The following is a 20105-nucleotide window of genomic DNA, read 5'->3' on the forward strand; positions in this document are numbered from 1 at the left end:
GTGCTCCACCTCTTCCAGGTATTTGCTCCAATGTTACCTGAATTCTTTTGTCTTCCTCCCCCAACCTCCCCAGCTTTATGGAGGTATAATTGGTATACAATAACCGCATATAGGCCGGGCACGGTGGCTCACGCCTGTAATCCTAGCACTTTGGGAGGCCGAGATGGGTGGATTGCCTGAGCTCAGTAGTTCACGACCAGCCTGGGCAACATGGTGAAACCCTGTCTCTACAAAAATACAAAAAAAAAATATCAGCCGGGGGTGGTGGTGAGCGCCTGTGATCCCATCTACGAGGGAGGCTGAGGCACAAGAATTGCTTGAACGCAGGAGGCGGGCGTTGTAGTGAGCTGAGACGGTTCCACTGCACTCCAGCCTGGGCAACAAAGTGAAACTTTGTCTCAAAAAAAAAAAAAAAAAGAAAACCCTGCATATAACTAATAAATATATACATATTTGGTGAGTTTGGACAGACATACACACGCATGTTACCATCACCACATTCAGGAAAATGAACATATCCATTACCTCCAACAGTTTCCTTGTGTACCTTTGTCCTTTTTTTTTTTTTTTTTGAGATGGGGTTTTGCTCTTGTCCAGGCTGGAGTGCAATGGCGCAATCTCGGGTCGCCGCAACCTCTGCCTCCAAGGTTCAAGCGATTCTCCTGCCTGAGCCCCTCTAGTAGCTGGGATTACAGGCGCCTGCCACCGAACCCGGCTAATTTTGTATTTTTAGTAGAGACCATATTGGTCAAGCTGGTCTCAAACTCCCGACCTCAGGTGATCCGCCCGCCTTGGCCTCCCAAGGTGCTGGGATTACAGGCTTGAGCCACACTGCGCCCGGCTGCGCCCGGCTCTTTTTCTTTTTCTTTCTTTTTTTTTTTTTTTTTTTTTTTTGAGACGGAGTCTCACTCTGTCGCCCAGGCTGGAGTGCAGTGGCGCGATCTGGGCTCACTGCAAGCTCCGCCTCCCGGGTTCACGCCAATCTCCTGCCTCAGCCTCCCGAGTAGCTGGTATTACAGGCGCACGCTGCCACGTCCGGCTAATTTTTTGTATTTTTAGTAGAGACGGGGTTTCACCGTGTTAACCAAGATGGTCTTGATCTCCTGACCTCGTGATCCGCCCACCTCGGCCTCCCAAAGTGCTGGGATTACAGGCGTGAGCCACCACGCCCGGCCTTGTTTTTGTTTTTTTTTTTTTGAGACGAAGTTTTGCTTTGTCCCCCAGGCTGGAGTTCAGTGGCTCAATCTCAGCTCACTGCAACCTCTGCCTCCCAGGTTCAAGTGATTCTCATGCCTCAAGCTCCTGAGTAGCTGGGATTACAGGCGGCCACCACCACGCCTGGCTATTTTTTGTGTTTTTAGTAGAGATGGGGTTTCAACATGTTGGCCAGGCTGGTCCCGAACTCCTGACCTCAGGTGATCCGCCCACCTCAGCCTCCCAAAGTGCTGGGATTACAGGTGTGAGCCACCACTCCCGACCTTGTTTTTTGTTTGTTTGTTTTTGGGCGGAGGAGAATAACATTTAACATAAGATCTTAACGGGTTTTTTCTTTTTCTTTCTTTTTTTTTTTTTTTGAGACAGGGTCTCCCTCTGTTTTCCAGGTTAGAGGGCAGTGGTACAATCACGGCTCACTGCAGCCTTGACCGCCTGGGGTCAAGTGATCCTGCTACCTCAGCCCCTTGAGTAGCTCGGACTACAGGTGTACCACCACAGCCACCTAATTTTAATTTTTTGTGGAGATGGAGTCTCACTGTGTTGCTCAGGCTGGTTTCGAACTCCTGGCCTCAAGCCATCTTCCCATCTCGGCCTCTCGAAGTGCTGGGATTACAGACATGAGCCGCTGGGCCTGGCCATTAAATTTTTAAGTGCAGGATACTTTGTTAACTGCAGATCTCTGAAACTTCCTCATCTTTATGACTATAAAATGTTTTTGAGAAGGTATTGAAAAAATATTTGCTGAATAAATTGTGTGACAAAGTATAGCATTTCCTTTGCTTAAACCTCAAAAATGTAAGCTAGATATGCAGAGCACCAAAACTTTGTAGTTACCTCTCACAGATCAATTATTCATAGGTCATTCTTGAATCATTTTTTGTTATTGAAAATTGTCTCCTCCTGCACGCGGTATTCTTGGTAGCCTCTAGGATTTCACAAAGGGGGATTTTAAACTGTCTTATAGGTCCTTCCGAGATTTACAGGAAGTGACCTGCACTTTAACGGGTCTCTGTAGAGCGGGACTATCATGATAGCATTAAAAATATAAGAAGCAAAAATGATCAATAAGATGTCACCATTTGTACTTTGAAGTGGTAACATAAGACTATGGAATGGCATATTTCCCCTGTTTGTGAAAAGGATAGTATGATGATGGTTCTTTGAGCAGGAACTATTTTTCTTTCAAATGTTGTCTAAGGCAGCACAATGTAACAGAAAGCCCATTGGTGTGGGGGTGAGGGTCCCAGCTTCCTGGGCAGTAAAATGAACAGGACTGCAGATCGATCTCCAGGCCTCATCCAGCTCTAAAGTTCTCCAAAACTTTTGGAGATAAAGCCATAGAACTTTCTTGTGAGCATCAAAAGTTGTATTTCATGTTTATTATTGCAACTGACTTAATGTTCCAAGAGTGACTGTTACAGATCTACTATATGTAGATAAACAAACTTTGTTTTCATAGTTTAGTGTTTTCCAGTAAATGAAATTTGTTTTCATATAACTAATATTTAAAGGTGTAAATAATATCTAGGACACATAAATTTAAGGAACCATCAAAATTGTATTTAACTCTGATTCATTAAGGGATTAATTATCTAGTTTGTGAACATGTAAGCCCCCTGTAGCTCTCTTCCCATTTCTGAACAAAAACAAAATTTCAAATTCCAGTTTGTGGCTTATTTACAACCTTCAAAATTATAACCGAAGGCTAAAATGAGTTTCTGGCACTGTTTGGAAGTTTCTATTTTGGGGGCTATCCTCACCACTTAACTTGAACTGGGGTCCATTAATTTCAAGTCAAATCATTTCACAAACGTTAATATTTCACGTATACATGACTGCAAGGTATGGGAGAATGCTTCATAAAAGCTATTGAAAATAAACTTGAAAAATAAAATCTATCAATCAGTTAAATCATATTAGCCTATGGGAGAAATTTCAATGTGTATACTTCCAAATTTCAAATTAATAATGGGGCAATATTATTGTGCCACCTAGAGCACCAAACAGTGGGTATAAACCATCTCCTTAATCAGATGGAACACTGGCTGGACACTGCAGATTATCTGGGGTTTAAGATGTTAACTTCTGTCACGAATCTAAATTCTGACTTCCCTATCTGAAACTTCGAGAACATCACATCTTTTATTTAAAGGGAAAAAGTAAACTTCTAACATAGAAAATAACGGATTTCTTTTCAAGAGCGATAGTCCATTTTTCTTTTTACAAAATCACAGCCCTTGATTTTTCATAAACTTTAAGTTTCAGAATAATTTGGTCAAGAGTATTTCTACAGGAATAGGAAGAGAATCAAGTGGGCCTATAATCAAAGACCTAGCTGGGTCTCACCCTCACGGTTACCTACTGGGACTTCGTAGCCGATGACCAGGTCCTAAAGTGGACAGAACAAGTCTTACTGGAGGTCCGTCTTTGTGGTAGGTACAGAAAACTTGGAAATGCAATTCTGAGGTTTATTCAGGGTTATTAAGAGCATGAGAATAGCTGCCCTGCAAAGGCTGGTAAACTAAGGTTTGCAGGATGGAGTAGTAAGCAAAGCCTCTACTTCCCAGGCCCCGCACCCGGGGTGTGGAACAGACAAAAGAACGGTTCTGCCCTTGCCCTTCTCGAACTTAAAATCCAATTCGCAAGGCAGGACTTACACAAATTAAACCAAATACAGTATTATGAGGAAAAGAGCCCCTGCGTATAACAGTTGCCAATGTATGCTATACCAGTCAAAACTGAAATACGATTTGAAGGAGTTTTAAACGAAGAGCTGGAGAAACACATAAGAAGGCAGATCTAAGATGGAAGAAAAGGCGCATTCGGGTTGAAACGCCAAGTTGAGGACTGAAGAAAGCATTTGGATAAAGCAGCCTCCAAGCTGGGAAGGAGAAAAGCCAAACGAGTATAGCCACCAAAGACCCAGAAAGGCCAATAGATCGTGCAGTGAGTCGGTTTAACTGAAAGGCGGTTTCCTTTTCCTCCATTTGCTCAGTCCCAATTGGAAGCGCACTGCGCGGCCTGCGCCGCGCTCTCGGCCCGGGTTCGGCGTGGGGGCGGGGAGGTAGGTACGGTAATGGGCGGGGCCGAGCGCGGGCGCGCTCCGGCTTTCCTCCTGCGCAGCGCTCCCGTCAGCGCAGGGGGCGGGGCGCCTATATTACGTGCGCGGCGCCGCCCCTGCGAGAGGACGTTGCGTGCTCGCTCGCGCCAGGCGAGTCTCCGTGTCTCCCTCGCGAACTCGGTGAAAGGAATTGGCGCCGTTCGACACCAGGCGGATCCGCTCTGCAGCACGAACCCATCTCCAGCCGCAGCCGCAGCCGCCGCCCGGGCCGAGGAGCAGCCGCAGCAGCCGCCACCAGTGGCCGAGTGAGCGGAGCCGAGTTTGAGGCAGCGCCTAGCGGTGAATCGGGGCCCTCACCATGAGTTCCTCGCCTGTTAATGTAAAAAAGCTGAAGGTGTCGGAGCTGAAAGAGGAGCTCAAGAAGCGACGCCTTTCTGACAAGGGTCTCAAGGCCGAGCTCATGGAGCGACTCCAGGCCGCGCTGGACGACGAGGAGGCCGGGGGCCGCCCCGCTATGGAGCCCGGGAACGGCAGCCTAGACCTGGGCGGGGATTCCGCTGGGCGCTCGGGAGCAGGCCTCGAGCAGGAGGCCGCGGCCGGCGGCGATGAAGAGGAGGAGGAAGAGGAAGAGGAGGAGGAAGGAATCTCCGCCCTGGACGGCGACCAGATGGAGCTAGGAGAGGAGAACGGGGCCGCGGGGGCGGCCGACTCGGGCCCGATGGAGGAGGAGGAGGCCGCCTCGGAAGACGAGAACGGCGACGATCAGGGTTTCCAGGAAGGGGAAGATGAGCTCGGGGACGAAGAGGAAGGCGCGGGCGACGAGAACGGGCACGGGGAGCAGCAGCCTCAACCGCCGGCGACGCAGCAGCAACAGCCCCAACAGCAGCGCGGGGCCGCCAAGGAGGCCGCGGGGAAGAGCAGCGGCCCCACCTCGCTGTTCGCGGTGACGGTGGCGCCGCCCGGGGCGAGGCAGGGCCAGCAGCAGGCGGGAGGTAAGAAGAAGGCGGAAGGCGGCGGAGGCGGCGGTCGCCCCGGGGCTCCGGCGGCGGGTGAGTGCTGCGTTGTACGTTGCGCGCGGCGGGAGGCCCGCGCGGGGTGGGGACCGTGCCCCAGGCCTGCCGGAGCCCCGCAGGGGGAGGGAGCCCCGGGCGGGAGGGCGCCGCGGTGAGGGTGGCGGGTGGGGGAGGGGGCGCGGGGAATCCCAGATTAGCCGAGAGGCCTCGGGCTCGGGGCGTGTGTGCGCGCGCGCGCGCGTTTGTGTGTGTGTGTGTGTGTGTGTGTGTCGGCGGTGGCAGCGCCTCCATTATGTGGCTCGAGAGCCGGGGGGAGCTGCAGCTGCCGCTGTAGGGGGAGGAGCCGCGGGCGGGCGGCAGGAGGGAGCCCGGTCGGCCCGCGGTGGCGCCGTCGCGCTGCGTGCGCGCTGTGCGGGCACATGTCTCGGGGGGAGGGGAGAGGCCCCAGGTCCCGGGGCAGGCGCGCTTTGGCGGCTCCTCGCCGCTGTATTGTGCAAGGAGCGCAGGGGCTCGGCGTGACGTCACTTCCGGCGGGCGGAGCCGGGCGGGGCGGGGGGCGGAAGATCAGTACAATGCGGCCGCGGGGAGCGCGGGCCCGCGGGGGAGGGGAGCGCCGCCGCGCCGGGCTCGGCCCCTCCCCCTCCCTGCGCTCTCTTCGGGATACACGTGGGCTTCGGGCCTGGGCCGCGCAGTTTTCCTTCGGCTTTCTCGAATCATCGAGGAGACTGGCAAAATTAGTAACGTCTTGAGACTGCGTCACTAGCGCCAATCCAATTCGTAGTTGATTGTTCTTTGAATTCACATTTGAGTCCTCGGTTAAAACCTCAGTTAAAAAGCAGGATAAAGTCGAGCTGCTTTGGTTCTCGGAACGGAAAAGCGTTTTTTTGTTGTTGTTTAGAGGCTTGGCCTTTTATGGGGGTCTTGTGTGTTTTAGGGGACGGCAAAACAGAACAGAAAGGCGGAGATAAAAAGAGGGGTGTTAAAAGACCACGAGAAGATCATGGCCGTGGATATTTTGAGTACATTGAAGAGAACAAGTATAGCAGGTATAGGATGCTCACCTAGTTTTACTCCTCATCCCTTATTCGTTCGTTGATCGGAAAGCTGTATCAGGAGACGATTCTGTCTTTCAGAGCCAAATCTCCTCAGCCACCTGTTGAAGAAGAAGATGAACACTTCGATGACACAGTGGTTTGTCTTGATACTTGTAAGTGAAGCTGTTTCTCCCCAATTATGAAATGCGGTGATGGTGGTGGTGGTTTTTTTTTTTTTTTTTTTTTTGGTTCCCGAATGTTAGAAAACAGTGCTTAAGCGCAGCAAAACTTGGGTTAGTTTTTTTTAAAGCAGGAAGATAATGGTTTACATTCAGAACCTAGTAGTTTAATATTTAGCACGGCATCAGTTGTATTAAATGGATTATTTTACAAGCTCTAGGAGTTTCATATTTTTATGACTTGAAAGTTCTCATTCTTAAGAAATGTAAAATTAATGCCAGTTTTTGACTAGCTAACGGAAATTTGTAACACTACCTATAATTTAGCCTTACAGGCTTCTACAATAAAGTAATTCATTTTTTTGTGGAATTATATTAAGTGAGCTATTTGGGCTAGTTAAATATTTACTAATGACTTCTCCCATTAGCACACAAGTATATTATTCCCTATTCTAAAAGATTGTAATATTACTTTTTCAATAACTGCTCTTTTGTTCTCAATTCCAGTTCAGTAGCTGCTGCTTTAAACATAAGTTGATTTCTTCCAAAGACCTGAGGCAGCAGCAGTGGGCTATCACTGGGCCACTAGCTTTCTTCAGCAGCGAATGGTATCAATGGCAGTGCAGCACTGTACATACTGCTACTTTACCCAGTTGGGTTGCAATTGAGTGAGAAAGTATTGCAAACCTCTAAGTGGGCTTTGACTGTCAGACTTGTATTTTTTTTTTGTTTGTTACAAAAAAACGTAGTTGGTTTAGTGATGAGAATGCACAACTCTGGGTGTGATAAATAGACCAAAGGATAAAAATAACTGTTTCAAAAGTATCAGCTGTGGTGTCAGCCTGCTGTGTTAGATGGAAGGCATTGGAGCTTAGCTTCTCATGTTTTCTTGTACAAATTGGCTTTATTCAGATTTGTAAGAGTGTCAATGTAAAACTCTTTCTGACTGGAATATCCTTTACAGAAGGTTCAGATAGTCATCTGAGCCTTTTTAAAAGAAAAAACTGCAGGTGAAAAAGGAGTTAGTTGATTTGAAAGTTTTAGTGAAATTCTGGGTTGTATAAATAAGTTGCTAGGAATTGGCAAGGTAGTGAAGTGGTGACTCACGCAGGTAATGTAATTGTTAGATTTTTTAGCAAATCAGTTAGAAATATGTCAATATAAGTACAATGCTGAATTCAAACAATCTGTTGAATTAAATTTTGTTTATTAGAGTAATTCTAATTTAAGAAAAATTCCAAACTGTAGATTTATTTTTCTTTGATCAGTGAAAAGAAAATGAATTCCAGTTTGACTTTAGCTGTTCAAGTGAGAAGTCTGAGAAAGTGCATGTTAATGAGCCAGTGACCCATAGGTAGCTGGGTTAAAGACACTTTGGATTTGGATAATCCGGGAAGCAATTAATCCCTAATTGTTGAACAGGCAGTCCTGGGTAAAGAGGACCTAAAATGCTGCACTATTAACAGCATTAGACGGCCAGGTTTGTACTTCATTAGATGTAGGCTGTCGTCTTCACAAGTTTTAGAAAAAGAATTTAGGAGCTAGAGCCCTGGTGCAGGATCAACAGCAGTTCGTACTCCTATTTTAAAATAATTTGGTCGTGGCCTGCCTTCAGTTTTAATGTGGCACTGGTAAATCTACCTGGTTCTGGCATGCTTCACTTTGATTTCCTGCTATCCTCTACTGCTTGCCTCTAAATCAAGGTAAAGAGCAGAGCAGGTATGTATTAATGTCACATTGTCTTGATTATTTTAAATACTTAAAATATACATGTTAAACCTTGGTATTAGTTTCACAGGCAGTTTAGTTTTCAGTACACAATTTAACAGGAGTGACTTGGTGGGAGTGGGGCTTTAAACTGAAAATTGGAACAACAGCATGATGTGGAGAAAAGTTGTGCAGCATTAAGAAGTACATGCAAAAATTAAGTAACCAAGTTTTGTCTACATAGCAGATATGTTTACATTGGATGTCAGAAGTAACACAGTATTTGATATAATTACAGATAATTGTGATCTGCATTTTAAAATATCAAGAGATCGTCTCAGTGCTTCTTCCCTTACAATGGAGAGTTTTGCTTTTCTTTGGGCTGGAGGAAGAGCATCCTATGGTGTGTCAAAAGGCAAAGTGTGTTTTGAGATGAAGGTAAATGTAATTTTATGATTTGTTTGTTTGTTTTTGGAGACAGTCTCACTCTGTTCCCTAGGCTGGATTGCCGTGGTGCAACCTAGGCTCACTGCAACCTCCGTGTCCTGGGTTCAAGTGATTCTCCTTGCCTCAGTCTCTCAAGTAGCTGGGACTAAAGGCAGACACCACCACACCTGGCTACTTTTTGTATTTTTAAGAGATGGGGTTTCACCATGTAGGCCAGGCTGGTCTCCAACTCCTGACCTCAGGTTATCAACTGTCTCAGCCTCCCAAAGTGCTGGGATTACAGGCATGAGCCACCATGCCCAGCCTTTTTTTTCTTTTTAAAAGAGTGACAGGGTCTCATCATGTTGCCCAGGCTGGTCTTGAACTCCTAAGCTCAAGTGATCTGCCCGCCTGAGCCTCCCAGAATGCTGAAATTAAAGGTGCTTCATACTGCTAAGTTATCAAAGGTACTTATTTTTGAAGCTTCCTGTAAATTAAAAGAGGAGCTTGGAGTCTTCATTTTGTTGTTGTGACAGTTAATCACGGTTGTTATGTTAGAACTTGCCATGCAGAGCTAGGCGATTTTTTATTTAGGGTACTTCATTTTTATCACGCATTTGAAAGGGCCACCAAAGAGTTAAAAATAAAATTTGGTTAGATTACTGCTTTTGTTGGTGAGAAAAACATTACTTGTATCCTTTAATTGGCTTTAAGTTAAAGACTGACAACATGAACTTTAAAAATATTAAGTATTCTTTTAAATATGGATCAAATAAGTATTAAACTCTTTAAATTTCAAGTTGTAAGCAAATCAGTTTAAAGTTCTTAGAAATATTGGGGGTGGGCTAGAGTGTGCCTTCTTTGTATTTATAGCTAGAGGAAGATTAGCCCATGGCGCAATGAAATAAGCCAGAGTTAAGGGGTTACCTCCTTGGTGTATTATTTTAATTATTTAATGATTTGACTTTCAGGTTACAGAGAAGATCCCAGTAAGGCATTTATATACAAAAGATATTGACATACATGAAGTTCGTATTGGCTGGTCACTAACTACAAGTGGAATGTTACTTGGTAAAGCTTCTTTTTGACTGATGTGGGCTCATGAATGTTCAGGAGGGTCTGATTTCAGTGTTTTTTAACTAGAGGGCATTCTAAGCCTTTTGTCTGTTTTTATCTATTCTGTTAATACTTCAGACAAGTAATATTAGCACATAGTAGGCACAGGCTACATTTTAGTTTTTGTTCTTTTATTAGAAGTTTATGACCGATGGTCGAAAGAAAATCTTACCCATGATATGCAAATTGTCAACTAATTTGGTCTCTGCATATATATCCCTCCTAACTTCCATCAATTCTGGTACAGAGATAGAAAAGTAATAGTGTCAGTGACAGGTGATTAGGTTATATGCTTATTTCTCTTGTAGCCTACGTCTTAAGTAGTAAAATAGATGAGTCTTTGGACTATTTTAAAAATCTACTTCATGAAGGTTAATTGTTTTCTTAGGTGAAGAAGAATTTTCTTACGGGTATTCTCTAAAAGGAATAAAAACATGCAACTGTGAGACTGAAGATTATGGAGAAAAGTTTGATGAAAATGATGTGATTACATGTTTTGCTGTAAGTTAAAGCTAACTTTCTATGTATAAATGGCAAAGTTAGTAGCTATATCTAGGAACTTTAAAGAAGCTTTATTGAGGTCAGTTTTCAATATGAGCGACAAAATACACCAGTCCCTGGATTAGTGTAAAGACTTCATTCAGCAGTTGAATTGGGAAAATACAGGACATTTTTGAGGAACTCACTAATTCATTTTGACTGAAAACGATGAACATGAAATTGACCTAGAAAATTTAGTCTAGCTTCTAGGTCAGTATGGTTTTGGTTCTGGAGATAACGTGCTTCATGGTTTACAAACATCAGATTTCTTAACTGTGTAGCCCTTAAAGGCCACCTAATAGTTCTTTAACCTGTAGCTTCCACAGGATAAGCTTTGCTCCTAATTTTAATTCTTAGTTTTTTAGAAAGTTTAAGGAAGCAGATTTTAACTGTTGAATTTTTTTTTGTTTAACAGAACTTTGAAAGTGATGAAGTAGAACTCTCCTATGCTAAGAATGGTCAAGATCTTGGCATTGCCTTCAAAATCAGTAAGGAAGTTCTTGCTGGACGGCCACTCTTCCCGCATGTTCTCTGCCACAACTGTGCAGTTGAATTTAATTTTGGTCAGAAGGAAAAGCCATATTTTCCAATACCTGAAGAGTATACTTTTATCCAGAATGTCCCCTTAGAGGATCGAGTTAGAGGACCAAAGGGGCCTGAAGAGAAGAAAGATTGTGAAGTAAGTGATTTTTTTTTTTAGACTGTGGCATTTGAATATTGCTTGCCTGGCACAAAATGACATTTAGAAGAACTAGATGATTAGTCTGTTTCATTTACTTTCTGCTGTGCATATTGCTCTTAAGTAATTGTTTCCCCCTTATGTTGACTGTTAATCTTTCCATAAACACAAATTTTTGTTTCTTAGTATAAGGGCTATGAAAACTTAGATATTTAAATTGGCCTTAAAAAACAATATTTAAAGAGTTATTAGGTGGTGTCTACTGACAGTGAAATCACATTTCTTTTGTTTTCACTAGGTTGTGATGATGATTGGCTTGCCAGGAGCTGGAAAAACTACCTGGGTTACTAAGCATGCAGCAGAAAATCCAGGGAAATATAACATTCTTGGCACAAATACTATTATGGATAAGATGATGGTAAGTAAAATGTTTAGGGCCTGATCTCAGTGTTTAAAATAGACTAGGAGAGGCTGGGCATGGTGGTTCACGCCTGTAATCTCAGCATTTTGGGAGGCTGAGGTGGATGGATCACCTGAGGTCAGGAGTTTGAGACCCACCTGGCCAACATGGCAAAGCCCCGTTCCTACTAAAAATAAAAAAATTAGCTGGGCGTGGTAGTGGGTGCCTGTAATCCCAGCTGCTCGGGAGGCTGAGGCAGGGACAATTACTTGAACCTGGGAGGCAGAGGTTGCAGTGAGTTGAGATCGTGCCATTGTACTACAGTCTGGGCAACAGAGCAACACTCCGTCTCAGGGAAAAAAGAAAAAAAAAATTATAGACCGGGAGGTATTCTAGGTAAACCCTTTTGCCTTTGTCTCTATCCATTTTGTTAATATCTTAAAGAGATGGGAGGAAAGGCAAGATTAAGTTGGTTCTTTCAACTCTATGAGGGTAAACTGCCTTCCAGTGGCTAGGCTTCTGTTTTTTTTCCGTAGTGTTTTTGAGCTCTTAACATCTAGCAGCTAAAAAGAATTGAGTAAGTGTAAGGTCTTGTTACATAGTTTAAGTGACCCTGTTTTTGTAGCAGTAATGGACAAAGGTAATACTTAAATTATAAAACGTTGCCTGCTTTATATATAGATATGAGTTGAAGTTTTAAAAGCATAACTTATTAAAATTCACAAGTTCAAGGGGAAATTTTAACTTTTGAATATAGGTGGCAGGTTTTAAGAAGCAAATGGCAGATACTGGAAAACTGAACACACTGTTGCAGAGAGCCCCCCAGTGTCTTGGGAAATTTATTGAGATTGCTGCCCGAAAGAAGCGAAATTTTATTCTGGATCAGGTACGCTGTAGCTTTGAAGTTGAAAAATATTAACTGATAATTTAGATAGATTGATGTAGAATTAATGTTTAGGGTTGTAAACATAAATTTCTTTTTTTAAAGACAAATGTGTCTGCTGCTGCCCAGAGGAGAAAAATGTGCCTGTTTGCAGGCTTCCAGCGAAAAGCTGTTGTAGTTTGCCCAAAAGATGAAGACTATAAGCAAAGAACACAGAAGAAAGCAGAAGTAGAGGGGAAAGACCTACCAGAACATGCAGTCCTCAAAATGAAAGGCATGGAATTTTAATTCTGTTACTGTTTAAATCTTTTTAAAAAAAATTTTTTTCCCCTACATATTCTGCTTGTGTAACTATGTTAAATCTGTTAGGACTTACGCCTCTGAAAAGTTAACATTTTTTCCAGCAATACTGCTTCAGGAATTAAAATTGCAGTTGTTAAATATGCATATATGTTTGGTCTGTTTTTGTTTATTTTTAGGAAAATATGTTACTAAACCTCAAGAATTGTTAGGTTTAGGATTGTGAGGATTCGTGGTGGGTTTCTAAGTTAATAATATGACTTTGTTTCCTGCAGGAAACTTTACCCTCCCAGAGGTAGCTGAGTGCTTTGATGAAATAACCTATGTTGAACTTCAGAAGGAAGAAGCCCAAAAACTCTTGGAGCAATATAAGGAAGAAAGCAAAAAGGCTCTTCCACCAGAAAAGAAACAGAACACTGGCTCAAAGAAAAGCAATAAAAATAAGAGTGGCAAGAACCAGTTTAACAGAGGTGGTGGCCATAGAGGACGTGGAGGATTCAATATGCGTGGTGGAAATTTCAGAGGAGGAGGCAAGTTAATTTTGAGTGTTCTGTATTTAGTTCAGGATCGAAACAAGTGATAATTTTATAGTTTGGATGTAGCTGAAGTTTCTTCCTCATTAATGGTATGCTGTCACAGTAACTAGTTTAAAGTATTCATGTGATTTGATATTAAATACACCTCGGTCATGTTAATGGTTAGAATTAAACGTCTTTTGTCTTTAAACAATTATTTTTGGAGAAAAAGGAACAATCTAGAGGAATCCTAAGTCTTCTGTATAAGTAGGGTACAATATACAATGAAACTAAAACAGCTCTTGTTTTTTAGCCCCTGGGAATCGTGGCGGATATAATAGGAGGGGCAACATGCCACAGAGAGGTGGTGGTGGCGGAGGAAGTGGTGGAATCGGTTATCCATACCCTCGTGCCCCTGTTTTTCCTGGCCGTGGTAGTTACTCAAACAGAGGGAACTACAACAGAGGTGGAATGCCCAACAGAGGGAACTACAACCAGGTAATGATTCAAGATCCCTGGAAGCATGATTGATATCTGTATAGCTTAGTCTGGAAAGGTATGAGCTTTATGTTGGGGTGTCTTAGTAATCCATAAGGAAGATGATAGGCATTGGCATAAGGAAAATTGAATTAGTAATGGTGAAATGAGTCTACTTACTTTTGAGTTTTTTCAGGTGTCCTAATTAACAAGTCAGATGCATTTCTCATAATGAATAAAAAATTAAAACATTAAGAAACCAGCAGAGGGTATCCAGAATTTGTGTATTGCCCCCTAAAATTAGGGGCTAGCAACCTGTCCATTTCTGCTCCTCTCTCCCACCCCCACAAACCTAACAAGCAATTGGGCTCAGAGCTCTTAGAGAGTATTTCCTTTTTGTAGAACTTCAGAGGACGAGGAAACAATCGTGGCTACAAAAATCAATCTCAGGGCTACAACCAGTGGCAGCAGGGTGTAAGTAATTTCTTATGTGCTTTATGTACATTAATTGTATTTTGAGTTCCTAAGATTTATCAGTCTTGAAAAAGATCTTGTCCAGGGATTGAAATGTTTATAAGTGTTAATAGGGTAAAGTGTGAATCGTCTTGCAGTAGTAGCCATAATCTATCTTTTGAAGGCAAAATAGGTTGAAGATTGCTATAAGTTAAATTTTTTTAATAAAGTAATATTATTTAATATATACAGTTCTTTTACTGCTAGCTTTAATTGTGTAAACTAACAAAGTCATGATGTTTCATTTTGTAATGTGTATCGATAATTATGGGATATTAAAACTAAATCTGGTTTGGTAGAAATCAGAGGTATGACAAGTATAAATTTGTTTCCAGCAAATTACTCTGAATTAGATTCATTGTCATTTCCTAAAAACAGTTTGAGTGGCTTATTGATGTTTTTTCTTTAAAAACAAAATTTTCTCTTACAGCAATTCTGGGGTCAGAAGCCATGGAGTCAGCATTATCACCAAGGATATTATTGAATACCCAAATAAAACGAACTGATACATATTTCTCCAAAACCTTCACAAGAAGTCGACTGTTTTCTTTAGTAGGCTAACTTTTTAAACATTCCACAAGAGGAAGTGCCTGCGGGTTCCTTTTTTAGAAGCTTTGTGGGTTGATTTTTTTTCTTTTCTTTTTTGTACATTTTTAATTGCAGTTTAAAAGTGAATCGTAAGAGAACCTCAGCATTGTGCACGATAAGAGAATGTGTCAGTATTTCAGGGTTCTACATTTTATCTGTAAAATGTGACTTTTTTTTTTTTTATCACAACAGAAGTAAAATGTTGCTTTGTACCTGGTGTCTTTTATTAAGAATTTACTCCCCCCATTTCTCACAGAGAATAACAGTCGGGAGTCATTGTCACAATATAATAGAAATGTTAGCAACCAGATTCATGTAAGGACTAAGTGGTCCTCATGAATTGCATTAAGACTCTGTACTGCTCATATTACACTCCATCCTCTCTAGTTTGCTGGGTAGTGGAGGGGGTAAGCTAAATCGTAGTTTCTGACAATAACTGGGAAGGTTTTTTCTTAAAATAACAATGGAATTGGTATAATTGGGATTGAAAACTAAAACTTGGAACTAAGATAGAGAAGATGGAGTGTATGTAGAAGGGCTGTTAAAAATGTAAAACTTGGTTGCATTATTTGTGGAGGCTCAAACTTGTGAAGGTTAAATACCATAATTTTTCCATTTGTTCTGCATTTTGATTCTGAAAAGAAAGCTGGCTTTGCCCATTTCTTATTAAAAAAACTTGTTGTAAATCCAGTTGTCTAATGGGATCTATATGAAGTTAGCCATGTCTGTATGCCCTTCTCCCACAAAATACTGTATAACTAGTGTGCTTGTAGTAGTTAACTCCACCATCTTTGTAAGCTAATGAAATTGTGAGTCACCCATTTATATCTTAATTTTTAATCATGTCAGTTCTTGAATGGGTATCTCCTTAGCCTGCTGATTTCTTTTTCTTTCTAAAGAAAGTGGGTGGAGAAATTAATTTAGACGTTTGTTTGCAATAAAAAGAATTCATTTTACTCTTGTTTTGGGATTCTCGCCATCAAGGTTCAAAATCCCTTTATATAACTCCCAAGAGGAGAAATTTATTAAGTGTGTGCTTTCTGGACAGCTTATTCTTTACTCTGCATAGAACATTTAGGTTTTAAAAACTTAAATGTATACTGACAATTGATACATAATTATGAAGTAAAGTTGAATTCTTCCCTTCCCCTCCCCCCCAGACAACTTTTAACATTTAATGAGGGGAAAAGGTACTGGCTGGGAGAAGTTAACACTGAGTTTATCATCTTTACAGAATGCTAATGCTGTCCTCAACTGATTATTTTATATACATATATATGATACATGAAACTCTGGGAACAGATGCTTTTAGAAGCCATCATGCAAGCCAGTCATTGATGTCACTGCTACACAACACTGCTAACTTGACTGTAGCTATGTAATAACATTAGATCCCCTAATTGTAATTATATTGGGTTTGCACAGAACACTTTAATCTTCCCCTCACCAATGTGAAGTGAGGAATCAGGAGTCAAACTGTAGAACTAAAATTTGACTTCAGTCTAGTGTTTCCTTGGTGTTTTTAGGTTGCTTTGGTAAGTTTAGGTTTGCTATATTTCTGATTGCTTAGAATTTTGTTTTAGCCCTTTAAAATCAGATCTTAAATATGAATTCATACTTCTAAGGAATTTTCTTGCTATAAGCTGGAGTTTTAGGTGATGTGTAGATTCAGTTGAGACATTTTTGGAACAGGCAAATCCTTAGTTAACATAGATATTTAACAGTTGAAGATAGTGTCATGGATTTTTATCTCTTTTAGCAAGTAATGCTAAGAACCACTGGCCTGAGCTACTTTTCAGTATACATTATTAGGATTGCATAGGCTTACCTAGAGGAACAGTTTCAGGTTTTGATGCTAATCAGTGTTGTGTCCTAAAGTTGTCCTTTGTGCCTTTAAAAAGTCTTGGATATACCCTCTAGTTTAAAATTGCTTATTAAGGAATTCATTTTAAAATTGCAGTGGGAAAGTAATGGTCAAGTAACACTAGGTAGACTATCATGCCTGTTTAGCCCAGAGAATGTGGCGGGGGAGAGAATAGATAAAAATGGCACCCAGAAAAATGTTAAAATCTTTAGTCAAGACTAGAATTAATACAGTTCTCTACACTTGTATCTAAGAAATAACCTTATAAAGTATTTAAGAAATTCAGAGAAGGGAATGTACCAAATAGCAAGCAACAGGGAGAAAATTAGGTAAGTGAAGAAGTAAGATACGAACGAGAAACCTGATTGATTGCTCATGCTTCCCTTGCCTCCTCATGGCAAGCAAAAACCTGAACAACTGAAAAGGATGTAGTTCCGGACAAGTCCTGACTCCCCAGAGGAAGCTCTGAGATTGCGGTTGACGTGAGGGGTGCTTTCACTAAGAGGTTATATTTTAAAGTAGAATAACATGCTGAGTGAAAACTGGCTTTGGATTGGTCAGCTGCAGTAGTACAAAAACAGCATAGAATTTGAGAAAAGAAAACTAAAACTTAGACTGCTATGAGAGAAATGATGTAAATAAGATTATGTGGAAAGTTTTCCCTCATATACTCATACAGCCTTTGAAGGGCTCTGGCTCTGACCAGTTGATGGCCTTGAGCGAGATGAAATCATGAAATTGAGTCAAATCAATTTGACATTGAAATGACAAGAGGAAACTGTTAAATATATAAAAACAAGCTCATTTGCCTAGGAGATAGATACTGTCTTAAAAATAAAGACTGAACCTAGATGTTCTGAGCACTAGCAGCAAGGTATTTTAACAAGTTTAAAGGAATTCTCTTTGAAAAAGTTATAAAATTATTCTAGGAAACATAACCATAATAGTGTTTTAAGGGACTTTCACCTGGGGATTTTATATTCATGAACAGAGTGTATTCTGTATTTAAAATGTCTCATTTGTGGGAATTGAATGACATGTTTTTTGATAAATTTATTCACAATATAAATTGACTTTTTATTCTGGGACTATGTGAATAATGGGTTCCATTGCACAGATAAAAATATTTTAATAGCTTCTTAGGCAGTGGTGTAGACATCTTGGATATAAATAATTGTAGATCTTGTATTATATTTGATTTTTTAAAAACTAGAATAAACAGAGAGGCATAAACATATCTTAGAGTCCAAGTGGTAGTGTTTAGCATTGGATATAATAAATGGATGTTTTACAAAGTGTTTCCATAATTCTCTTCCTATACATAAATATAAAATGTCTTGTTTTCAAAAGTGGATGGAACTTGGCTGGGTGTGGTGGCTCACACCTGTAATCCTAGCACTTTGGGAGGCCAAGGCGGGAGGATCACTTGAGCTCAGGAGTTTGAGACCATACTGGGCAACGTAGTGAGACCTGGTCTCTTAAAAAAAAAAAAAAAAAGTGGATGGAACTTGTAGCAGAGAATTTTATCTACTTCTCAACCTGCTTCAGAATATTCATTTGAGATGTTCCCCTGGAAAGATGAACACAATACTGCATCTGAAGCCATTTCTTCCCACCTAACATTCTTAAAATGATTAGAGTCTAAACTTTGTCATTCATTCCTAATTCTGGAGCTCTGAGGCTGAGGCGTTCAGAGTTTGGTGAATAATTGGGTTTAAGTTTTAACATTTTAGTAACAGTTAATAAAAGCAAACATATATATGTTAAGGCCTGACAATAGGTTGCAATACCTATGCATTGGGACTCATACCCAGCATAAATGGTGAGGGACTGAACATTAGTGCTTTGAGCAAGAGTTGGTTAACTACCTGAGATCTCTAAAACAGTAATTTGAATTACTAATATATAAACCACAAGTCTCTTCGAATTAATTGCCTAAATTTACCCTAAAATTTAGTTAACGCTGCAGTGCCTTTATTAAAGCTTTTTTTTTTTGGCGGGTGGGGGGCGGGCACAGTTACTCCATAACTTTAAATTTTAAAGCATGAAGGTGATCTAGCTAGTATTAGTGCTTGAGTTGGTAGTTACATAGGCTGCTCTTGAATCGTCCTGTTTTCTTTGCCTAGTATTAGCACTACAGGTACATATTTGTAAAATAAGCATTAAAAGTACTTTGTCCAGCTAACTCATGTTGGAGTGACCTTTGTCTTATTAACCTTTGTTACTAAACTTGTTAATTAGAATAAGCCCTTGAGAATTTGGAAGTGAGCTATACTACTAATGTAGTATATATCTCTTGAGTGTGTTGGAGTAGATGAAAAACCAGGGGTCCCCAAGAGTCTGTATTTTTGAAATTGAACAGAAACAATTCATCTTAATACTTAGTTTTCATTATGTTTAGCTTAATATGTGTGCTAGTTTATTTGGCATCACACTTATGTCAATCTCAAGTCATGCAGAAATAGCACAGTCTCAGAAAAGAGGTTAGCTGGCAAATAGATGATATGCTTACATTATTGAGCAGGACTATGCTTTCACATCCTAACCAATTGACTAAAAATATAAATGATTAAAGTAATTTTCATTAGTTGCCCCAGGAGTCTTTAATAATAGTTTTAAGGGATAGTAGATTGGACATAGGTAGATGGGTTATATTCATAATGTTAACCTAGAATTAGAAAATATAACATCTATGTAGTAGAATCTGTTGATGGTAAGCCTAGTGTTGGTAGGCAAACATGTTGATGATGGGCCAGGACATAGTAATCACTACTTGGTTAGGCAAGTAATTAGGACAGGGATTGTAATCATGTTGTCAATTTGTAGCTACTTAATTATTGATTAGGATACTTTATTTTTCATGCCAGGATTCAGCATGGGTCTTGAGCAGGGGCTTTGCTTTTAAAGCTGAATCCTGGGCATAAGAAGCTATATACTGTAGTTGAAAGTGTGAAGTAAATGTCAGTGTAGGCTAGTCTCTAGAGAAATGTCTTCTATAAAGATTCAGTGTTTTTTTTGCACCGTTATGATCACCATACTGTGCCAATGACATAGTTACTCATGAGCATGTCCAGTCTGTCTACATTAATGAAAGATAATGCAGAGATCACAGGCTGGAGAGTTACATCTGACAGAGAAGTGCTGCACTACTGGGGCATATTCTTTCCTGCTATTCTTTTAACAGTTCCATTCTGAACCTTACAGGAAGTAAAATGAGTTATGTCTGGTAAAATATACGTTGCAAACACTTAAAAGCATTGCCACAAATTGGTGTCAGCCAAGACATTTAAAAAAATTTTAAAACACCAAGAACAGATGGTGGCTAGTATAGACACCAGTTTATAAGTGTGACATTAATGCTATAAAAGTTAAAGCATATATAGAGATACCGAAAGGGTTATTAGGGCTTATTTAAATGTCAACTAACAAAGGAATTTTTTGAGGCAGCTTTATATCCTGTATCAGTTGTTGGTAGTTAAAGATTGGGAGAGTCATGGTCAAGTACAAGAAAAAAAGATTCCAACATAACTTTTTTTTTTTTTCTTGAAAAGTAAAGCAAACAAATGTGCTGATTTACATTTCATCTCCTTTTCCT

The 20105-nt window shown here is 40.9% G+C and overlaps 1 protein-coding gene across 2 annotated transcripts; it reads left to right on the top strand.

Moving 5' to 3' along the window:
- The first annotated feature begins 1579 nt into the window (after positions 1-1579).
- HNRNPU (heterogeneous nuclear ribonucleoprotein U) lies at positions 1580-15602 on the top strand. Of its 2 annotated transcripts, none has more exons than XM_054457880.2 (14): positions 1580-5325; positions 6224-6335; positions 6423-6496; positions 8508-8647; positions 9607-9706; positions 10140-10252; positions 10707-10970; positions 11269-11388; positions 12128-12256; positions 12359-12527; positions 12829-13083; positions 13382-13566; positions 13948-14019; positions 14489-15602. In XM_054457880.2, the coding sequence occupies exons 1-14, from the start codon at positions 4635-4637 to the stop codon at positions 14540-14542; spliced, it is 2478 nt and encodes an 825-aa protein (XP_054313855.1). In that variant the 5' UTR covers positions 1580-4634; the 3' UTR covers positions 14543-15602. The 2 variants fall into 2 exon arrangements, with proteins under 2 accessions (XP_054313855.1, XP_054313863.1); XM_054457888.2 differs by having other exon boundaries at positions 1580-5268.
- Positions 15603-20105: the final 4503 nt, after the last annotated feature.

The sequence above is a fragment of the Pongo pygmaeus genome, chromosome 1 (genome assembly GCF_028885625.2).
Source record: "Pongo pygmaeus isolate AG05252 chromosome 1, NHGRI_mPonPyg2-v2.0_pri, whole genome shotgun sequence".
In the NCBI taxonomy this organism is placed as follows: domain Eukaryota; kingdom Metazoa; phylum Chordata; class Mammalia; order Primates; family Hominidae; genus Pongo; species Pongo pygmaeus.

Bases quoted from the DNA above. Each gene is read 5' to 3' on its own strand.
- HNRNPU (XM_054457880.2), top strand. From the start codon at position 4,635: ATGAGTTCCTCGCCTGTTAATGTAAAAAAGCTGAAGGTGTCGGAGCTG. The intron at 9,707-10,139 runs GTAAAGCTTCTT...TTGTTTTCTTAG, and splicing joins TACAAGTGGAATGTTACTTG to GTGAAGAAGAATTTTCTTAC. The intron at 14,020-14,488 runs GTAAGTAATTTC...TTTCTCTTACAG, and splicing joins ACAACCAGTGGCAGCAGGGT to CAATTCTGGGGTCAGAAGCC.